Genomic DNA, 9,659 nt, shown 5'->3' with positions numbered 1-9,659 from the left:
ACGACAGTGGTGACCTTAATTCAAGTTAGTCTTTCCCATTGAAATTGCGGGAAGAAGCATTATTCCTCCCATAGGGTAGAACACACAAAAAATATATATAAAATACAAATTTAGAAAAATGTGGACTTTTCGTCAGAAAATTAAAACTTGCAAATTACTAACGCTGATTTATTTTTATTTATTTATGTATTTATTTTACTCAATTTAATACAGCAGGATAATCTTTTGCATTCAAATAATGGAGCAGCCTACTAACATTGCTCACATTGGGAAGCAAACATCCATCCATCCATCCATTTTCTGAGCCGCTTCTCCTCACTAGGGTCGCGGGCGTGCTGGAGCCTATCCCAGCTGTCATCGGGCAGGAGGCGGGGTACACCCTGAACTGGTTGCCAGCCAATCGCAGGGCACATAGAAACAAACAACCATTCGCGCTCACAGTCATGCCTACGGGCAATTTAGAGTCTCCAATTAATGCATGTTTTTGGGATGTGGGAGGAAACCGGAGTGCCCGGAGAAAACCCACGCAGGCACGGGGAGAACATGCAAACTCCACACAGGTGGGGCCGGGGATTGAACCCAGGTCCTCAGAACTGTGAGGCTGACGCTCTAACCAGTCGGCCACCGTGCCGCGGGAAGCAAACAACACAGCAAAAATCTGTAAAATACAAATGAAAATTTTGAAAAATGTGAATTTATCGTCGGATTTTTCTCAAAATGTAATCTTGCAACATCATCACATTACAGGGTCGTGTTTCCAATTCAAATACAGTAGTGAGAGAAAGCAACCTACCAACATATATATATATATAAAACCAAAAGACCAAGCGGAACAATACACTAATGCGTAAAATTATATTTTCAACACTTTAGATCGGTTAATAATTTCTAAAAATATAACACACGCACACATACACACCAACAGTATAATTATCGATTGTCAATTATACATACAGCCCCAACACCATCCAGTGCTCACCTATATGAATGGTAAGTGAGACAGTTTTTCGGAAGTACACTTTTATTTTGAACCACATCAGCGTAAAAAAAGTTTCCAATTGTATCACAAATTATTGTCAGTCCAATATTATTTAATGACATCATCAAATACCAAAAATAATGAAAAAATTCAATTGAAATATTTGCGTGAAAAAAATTGAAGGACCTTTTGTGAAAAGATTATTCATGTAGGATTTGTTTAGACAAATTCTACATGAATAATCTTTTCACAAAAGATTTTCTTTTCACAATCAGTGCATGAGAATATAAATGAGACTTTAGATTCCCTTATTATCAGTCACAACAAAGCTGATTGTGCGTGAGAATATAAATGACACCTTGGATTGCCTTATTATCAGTCGTTTCTTTTTTTTTCTAAAGACATTTTATGAAAATGTTGGCATCATTAGCTGAGGAGTGGGCAGCCATTTTCCTATCGGTGACCATTTCAGGTTTTTTTTTAGTCCCTCAAAGGCTATACTAAAAAAAATTAAAAAATCAAATAATGTACGTCAGTTTAACACATTTGAAACGTGTGCAACTGATGTAGATGTTCTTATTAAGACAATTTAAAGGACTTTTTTTTCCCAGTGGGTTAAATATGTTTGAGCCTTTTCAGTTTTGTTTTTAGAATTGCATATCAAATGCTGTGGTGGGCCAAATACACACAGTGGGACAGAAGTAGGGAGAGTCTTTTTAAATTGAAACTTATTTAAGGAAGAAAGAGAGGGAGAAAGCAATGTATACAGAAACAAGGATATATATGAAAGGAAGAAAAGAGGACATGAAGGAAGGTACCAAGGATGGTATGAAAGGAAGGATGTAAGAAGGAAAGAACGACAGAACAGAGGGAGGGAGAATTGAAGGAAGGATGGAAGGCAGGAAACAAGGATGTGCAAGGCAGGAAGGATGGAACGAAGGAAGGAGGGGAGGACGGATGGTGGGGAGGAATGAGGAAGAGAGGTTGGAAGAATGAAGGTGGGAAAAGGAGGGAGGCATGAATTGAAGGACGCATGGATAGCAAGCAAGGAAAAAGGAGGAAGTGTCAGCGTAAGGAATGAAGGAAATAAGGAAGGTACAGCGAAAGGAACAGAGGGAAAGAAGGGAGACTCGAACGAAGAATGGAAGCCAGTAAAGGAGGATGGAAGGATGTTATGCAAGGATGGGAGGAGGGAAAATGAAAGGTAGGAAGAGCGATTGAAGGAAGGAAAGAAAGAAGGAGAGAAGATTTGAAGAAAGAATGGAAGCTAGGAAAGTAGAGGGTGCTATACAAGGATGGAAGGATGGATGGAAGATAGCAAGGAAAGCAGGAATGAAGGGACAGATGAATTGAAGGAAGAAAGGAAGGTAGGAAAGACGCCACAAGGAAGCGATGCAAGAAAGGAAGGAAGGAAGCGAAGGAAGAACGGTAGGACATCAGGAAAGAAGGATGCGGTGTAAATCGAATCCAAAATGATTTTTTTTTTTTTTTGTACAGTTTATACCTACTTTTGTCTCAGGTGTACACTAGTGGCTTCATTCCTCCTTGAATTGTGTAAACAGCAAAACATACCACAAACTTGCCAATGAAGTGAGCATTTATCACAAAATGCTTCACACAAATATAAATAATATTCAGAATAATGCCAATAGAAATGCAATATTAACAACAATGCCCGTAAACTGGAAATAATTGAAAAGGAAGTTGTGGTAGGTCAGGGTACAAAGTACATCTCCTTGGTCAGCATGGACACGATGCACGGGATCTGCTTCTTGGCGTCGAAGCCCGGCGCGGTCGACGCAGACTCGAACTCCAGCGCTACCTTGTGGTTGACGCGGGTCAGGATGTGCTGCAGCTCCAGCGAGTGGCCGTGTGCCCTCAGCATCTCGCACAGCGATTGGACGAACCACGAGCCCGTCATGGTGTTCCTCCAGGAGTAGTAACCTGCAGGGAGGAATAAACAAATAGTTGCAAAGTAGATGGAAAAGGCGACATTTTGTCACATCATCGCGATTATTGCTCGTAACCTTAAAACCTTTATTCACATTTTGTAAAATGGATAGTTTTTTTCTTGGATTATTAAAAAAGGCTGGGAAAATTATGACTTTTATGAGAAGTGAAAATAAAAAAAATGTGCTGAGGGGGCGGGAACGCGGGGCATTCCGTGCGCAAAAAAAATCTATTTAAGAGCTGTGTTCACTTTTTTTTTTTTTTTTGCTGATGCGTCACCTCCTCCTCCTCCTCCTCCTCAAAATAAGCAAAGCCAGGGCTTTCTTTTGCAACAATGACATAGAAATATTGCTGAGTTGCGGTCTACTCGGCGGTCAGCGCTTCCAAATGTGGGCACGGTCGGCATTGGCCGCACCGGGGCGCCGTCGTCCTTGCGCGCTGCCGTGCAGACCTTTCACAATGAGCAAATGCGGTGGGAAACGGAATGAATGGTTTCAAAAATCTCGTAACGTCTGCCTATGACACAGTCAGCAAGGTGGGAGACGTAACGACGTAGTAATATCGAGTCACGTCCCAATTTTTCTAGCAATGTTAAAATTGTCCATTTTTTCTCGCAATATTAAAAAAATGCTTCTGTTATGTTGTCATAATGTTCTCACTAAACATTCTTTTCTCGTGATATTATCAAAATGATTACTTTTATTGTTGTTGTTTTTTTTTATTAATATAAAGTTCATGCAATGTGTGCGAGATGAGGAGACCTGGCGCAGTGGAGTAGGCGTAGAGGAAGTCCGCCTCGACGGGGATCCTGGCGGCGCCATCGTCGACGCTGTCAGTTTCGATGCCGGCGTCCAGCTCGGTGCCTCTGCACGCCTTCGTCATCGACAAGAGGGACGCAAAAATGGGACAATGGCCACGGGACAGGAAACGGAACTACAGTGGTGCCTTTAGCTACGAGTTACTTCATTCCGCGACCATTGAAATAAATGGAAATGCCATTAATCTGTTCAACCAAAAATTGTGTTTTTTAATAAGGAAAAAAATAGTACTGTATGATATTATATTTTAGGACAGCAGTAATAACATAATTCAATAGAATGTAAAGAATTAAATTGTTTGTGCATCATAATTTAATGCTGCAAACCATGTCAGTGTGCTGTGCCTTTTGGTGTGCCCGTCTTGGCCACCAGACGGCAGCATAATACTACGTTATCGTAATTCTTTTTTCTTCTTGCAATATTATACAAAAAACTATGAACATTTTCAGTTTTATTCTCCAATAAGAAAACGTAAAACAACAAAACAAAACGTTTTTTCGTAGCTTTAAAAATGTCAGAAAATATATCAATATTTTTTGTATTACAATTATTCCTTATAGCATTACAATTTCTCTCATTTTAAAAAAATTTCTTTCTTGCAATATTAAAAAAATTGCTCGGAAAATTGTAACGTTCTCACAATACACTACATTCTTATGACTGATCGCGAATAAAAAACTAAAATAAAAAAAAACAAAGTGTGATGATATAAGACAAATCCTTGTAGAATTACATAGAGTATTTATTTTTAAAAAAGTATATTCTAAATTTTCCAAGAAGGTCAGAGACAAAGCATCTGAAAATTATCTTTATTCTTACAAATTAAAAAGATTTTCCCACATTATGACAACTTTTGAATTTTTCTTGTAAGACTAAAAAATACAATCTTGGAAAATATAACGTTTTATAGTGTTATCATTATTGTTGTTGTTTTTTCCATTTTTGTTGTCATTTTCTTTCTCGGAAAATTTCAAAAGTATCAAACTTTTTTTTTTTCTTTTACTACGAATACTACGAAAATAAAATGATTCCTCTTAACATGAATTGAGCAAAAAGTGTGCTGCTCACCGCAGAAGAGGAAATCCTCAAGCAATACCTACAAAGCGCTACAAGGTGACAGTATCGCTTTGCAAACACGTCCTTCCTGTTCCTTCACCGTTTATGTGTGTGTCAGAAATCTTCAGAGGGCAACTTTATTTTCATTTAGTGCCAGTACCTGTATGAAGAAGAGTTTGGGCTTGCCCACCAAAGTTTTGCAGCGATCCCCGCGGAAAAGCGAGGTGAGGCGTTTGAGCTCGATGGAGCCATCGGTGCCGAAGAAGACGCCTTCGTCGCCGTGACTCAGCAACACGCACGCCAACGACGCACAGCCACCGTGGTCCTCCTTGGAAACTGGGGAAAGGTTACAGAGATACAATTTCAATGAGTCACTGAGAACGAGAGTGGGCTAACTCCAATTTGTGTTTCTGCATCTTTCAGATGGATACCGGTTTAAATCAAGGTTTAGTTCCGATTTGGACACGACCCTTTTCCCGACTGAGCAGTGCAACACGAGGCCAACTCCCGTTTCCAAGATGGCCACACCCATGAAAGCAGACTTCAAACATCCCAGAAAGTGAGAGATTAAGAGATGCAGTGCTTGAAGCTTGAGTGACAGTGCATCGGCATATTTGTATTAGTGAGTGTTGTTTATCATCTTTCATGAAATATTGAAAGATTTGACGCTTGTTTGGACTTAGAGCACTATTGCACAAAACTTTTTTCCTGCTCATCCCAGTTTGTTTCTTTCCCTGCAGGACACCTCGATCAGCGATGGGCAACTGGCGGCCGACGGGCCACATGGCAAAACTTGAAGTGGCCTCTTGATTACATTTTGGGGGAATTTTTTTTTTTTTTCCTCATCCATCCATCCATTTTCCGTACCACTTATCCTCACGAGGGTGTGTGTCGGGGTGTGTTAGAGCCTATACCAGCTAGCTTTGGGCGAGAGGCGGGGTACACCCTGAACTGGTTGCCAGTCAATCGCAGGACACATTAACAAACAACCATTTGCACTCTCCTTCACACCTACGGGCAATTTAGAGTCTTCAATTAACCTACCATGTATCTTTTTGGGAGGTGGGAGGAAGCCCGAGTACCCGGAGAGAATCCATGCAGGCACGGCGAGAACATGCAAACGCCACACAGGCAAGGCCGGACTTGAACCGGCGTCTTCAGAACTGTGAGGCAGATGTGCTCATCAGTCACCCACTGTTCCAATTGTTGTTTTATTTTCAGAAAACAATGTTGTGCATTTGAAACAACCACATAACTGCCTTAAAAAAATTCTGCCATCTTAATACAAAACGCCACAGATGGGCTAATTAATATCCTGGATGTTGCAGTGTTATAACACGTCCAACAACGAATATTTGAACCCAAACAGTGCAGCAACACATCCAGAGAGACAATAACAATATTCACAGAAATATATTCTTTATCCTCTGTGAAAAGCAACTGTGATAAACTGTGCTTATTTAAAATTAATACATGTGTTCCTTACCGATGCGGATTATGTTCTGTTTTACAAATAAGATTCTTGATGAAATGTTTTTTACATAATGTAATGTCAAGGTAACAAGGTTAAGGTTCTGCTATCTTAATACAAAAAAAATCTTATTTTTCTTCAAATAAAAAGATTGACCCCCCCCAACTAAGAGATGATTTTAAGTGACATGATTTCCTTTGTGACAGCGCTTCGTTCATGTGTACCTGATGTTGCATAACACGAGTGTTTGTATTGTGTTCGGGGATGAGGAGCGTTGGTGTGGCTTTGCGCACTCACCTGCAGTTAGAACCTGTTTCAACTGCACCACTGTCTGGTCATTGTAAACTTTGCACTTGTAACCCAACTTGGCGAACACGTTCATGGCGTTTGCCGCATCAACGTCGGTGCCGTTGCGTTGATTCATGCCTGCAACAACAAAACACCAACATTTGGATGACAACAAAAAAAACATACTAATGCTCACTTGTTCAAAGTCCAAAAGCGGAAGAGGAACTTAAAAATAAACGTGGTTCCATGTGATGATGCCTGTCACGCGAAGCAACTTGCGGTTATGGTTATTGCCTAACGGACAACTGCCAAGAGTGATAAGAGTCAGCGGAGGCTCTTCAAATTGCAATTTTCACTTTGAAAGCTACATTTTTCGTTTCTTGTAATATGAAACAAATCTCTTGGTTTCTTTTAAGACCAAACAAAATCTCTCTCACCAAGCGGCTCCTCTATGCATGTGAATATTCTCTGATATACTCGAAACAACCACTTCCTCCCCATAACAATATTAACAGTATTTTTGTTATTTTCAGTCTGACCCTGATATTGCTTTGTACTTCTAAATTTCACCAATGAAAAGAAATAAAGCGGCGCCGTGCGATGAGAACGCCGCAACTTACGAGTCGTCGATTGGCCAATTTTTGACCTTGACTTTTGAGTGCAAAATTTGAGATATGTACACTCTATGGTGGCAAGTGGCTTAGCTGACTTCACAACAAGTAGCACTATGGCAGATATATTTAGTAATTATTCTATAAAAAAAAAAAATAGGCTTGTGTCACACTAAACCGCAAACAAAGGAAATTACACCTTGTCTATTTAAAGAAACCACAAAGCCTCCACTTGCTTAATGCTTACATACAATGGGAAACTCCATAGGCATACAGGCTAACAATTAGCATATATGTTTTGGTGCCGTTAGGGTTAGGGTCACCCAAGCCTGATTACCTACAGACCTGTTCAATCAAGAAATCACTTAAACAGAATCTGTTCCGACAAAATCCCGTCGGACAAAAGATTTTAAAAAGCTGCCACAAAAATGACACGAGACAAAACATTCCAGAGCAGCCAAGAAATAAAGTAATTGACATCTTACTGTCTGGAAAAGCAGAAGCCATTTCTAAGGCTTTAGGATTCCAGTGAACCATAGGGAGAGCCATTATCCTCACATGGAGAAAACATGGAACAGTGGTGAGCCTTCCCAGGAGCGGCTGACCGACAAAGATCACCCCAAGAGAACAGCAATGACTCATCCCGGAGGCCACAAAGGAACTCAGGACAACTTCTAAAGAACTGCAGGCCTCCCTTGCCTCAGTTAAGGTCAGTGTTCATGACACCAATACTTGTGAAAGAATATTATATGGACTGACGAGATGAAATTGAGCTTTTTGGAAAGTGTGTGTGTCTCGTTACATCTAAAAAAGAACACCATAGCAACAGTTACACATGATGGTGGTAGTGTGATGGTCTTGGGCTGCTTTGCTCCTTCAGGATCTGGACAACTTGCTGTGATTGATGGAACAATGAATTCTGATTTTTAACAGAAAATCCTGAAGGAGAATGTTCAGGCATTTGTTTGTGACCTCAAGTTGAAGGGCACTCGGATTCTGCAGCAGGATGAAAATCCAAAACACACCAGCAATTCAACTTCTGAATGGCTTAAAACAATTTTTAAAAATGAAGGGTTTGGAGTGGCCTAGTCAAAGTCCAGACTTGAATCCGATTGAAATGCAGTGGCATGACCTTAAAAAGGCCGTTCATGCTTGAAACCCCTCCATTTTAGCTGAATTCAAACAATTCTGCAAAGAAGTGTGGGCCAAAATAAATCTCCACAGATGTGAAAGACTCATTGCCAGTTCGAGAAAATGCTTGATTTCTGAGGATGGCACACCCAGTTAGTAGGTTGAGGGGGCCATTGCTTTTTCACACAGGGCCAGGTAACTTTGAAATGAAATCACCATTTAAATATAGCATTTTAAGTTCACTTGTTATATTTTATATTAATATTTTTATTTTTATTTTTTTTTTAAGAGTACGGTCTGCAAAAACTCTAAAATCTTACCAAGAATATTTTATTTCTAGTCCAAACTAATTCAAATTAGATGAATGACGAAAAAAATAACAACATAAGAAAAAATGCCACTGGTGTATGTAAAAAAAAAAAATAATAACTTACTCCCCTGGCAAACTTTATTTACTTATTTCAAGAAAAAAACAGCTTGAAACTGTCTAAAAACAAGGTGATGAAACTATAACAATCTTTACTCGCCTCACCATATTATTACACACGAAATCTATTAACTAGAAATAGGTGTCATGGGTTTTTCACCGATTGTTCAAGTTTGGTAACACAAAAATGCTTGTGATATCTCAACTTTATCCTCCATGATGTATGACAATTTGAAATTTTGGTACAGATTTGAACAAGAATCATGGAAGTTGATAACTGATTTGCCTTCGTGGGCCACATAAAATCATGCGGCGGGCCAGATCTGGCCCCCGGGCCTTGAGTTTTGCACATGATAGATCGATGGATAGATCGATATATAGATAGTTTGTTAGAAACCTGTACTCCTGTCAAAGTTCTTGTTGTTGATGATGATACACTGTCCTATGGAGGGGAACTGGAGGCTGTATCTGTAGCTGTGTGACTGAGCCTGCCGGGCTTCCACGTCCATGGAACTATCGGAACTGGTACAAAGCACACACATTTACAAATCAATCAACAATAATAATAATTACAAAAAAAAAAACCAATAACAGTAAACTATACGACTAAGATACAAGCGTGTATGTTTGTTCTGCTTTACCCTCGGTGACAACAGTGAGCGTTGGCTAGCTGACTGGATATTTCAACTCACCGTTGCCCGTCGCCTCTTCTCGCGTCCGTGCAGTCAACTCCAGCGGGCCCGTTAGCCGACATACTCACTACACGTTCAATGATCCCACTGACTCCACTCTTGACTTATCACACTATCGCACACAATTAAATGGAAGGCTATACGCGACGGTAAAGCGGGTGGTAGACCAGACACAGAGGCAGTTTGTGAGCGATTAGGAATCCCACTCGTGTACTAGGCAGGGCACGCCCTGCTCC

The 9,659-nt window shown here is 40.2% G+C and overlaps 1 protein-coding gene across 1 annotated transcript; it reads right to left on the bottom strand.

Annotated features, from left to right (window-relative positions):
• Positions 1-2,558: 2,558 nt before the first annotated feature.
• On the bottom strand, positions 2,559-9,659 carry casp3a (caspase 3, apoptosis-related cysteine peptidase a). Its single transcript, XM_061770552.1, has 6 exons — positions 9,424-9,659; positions 9,129-9,253; positions 6,572-6,700; positions 4,964-5,139; positions 3,691-3,802; positions 2,559-2,923 (listed from the first exon to the last, which is right to left on the bottom strand). The coding sequence occupies exons 1-6, from the start codon at positions 9,483-9,485 to the stop codon at positions 2,694-2,696; spliced, it is 834 nt and encodes a 277-aa protein (XP_061626536.1). The 5' UTR covers positions 9,486-9,659; the 3' UTR covers positions 2,559-2,693.

Source organism: Phyllopteryx taeniolatus, chromosome 4, assembly GCF_024500385.1.
Source record: "Phyllopteryx taeniolatus isolate TA_2022b chromosome 4, UOR_Ptae_1.2, whole genome shotgun sequence".
Classification (NCBI taxonomy): Eukaryota; Metazoa; Chordata; class Actinopteri; order Syngnathiformes; family Syngnathidae; genus Phyllopteryx; species Phyllopteryx taeniolatus.
Note: the sequence above shows the minus strand (reverse complement) of the source record. Positions and strands in the feature narration are given on the sequence as shown.

Coding starts and splice junctions, on each gene's coding strand:
- casp3a (XM_061770552.1), bottom strand. CDS start 9,485: ATGTCGGCTAACGGGCCCGCTGGAGTTGACTGCACGGACGCGAGAAGA. Junction 9,254..9,423: donor AGAAGAGGCGACGGGCAACG/GTGAGTTGAAAT, acceptor GCTTTGTACCAG/TTCCGATAGTTCCATGGACG. Junction 6,701..9,128: donor GAACTTTGACAGGAGTACAG/GTTTCTAACAAA, acceptor TTGTTGTTGCAG/GCATGAATCAACGCAACGGC.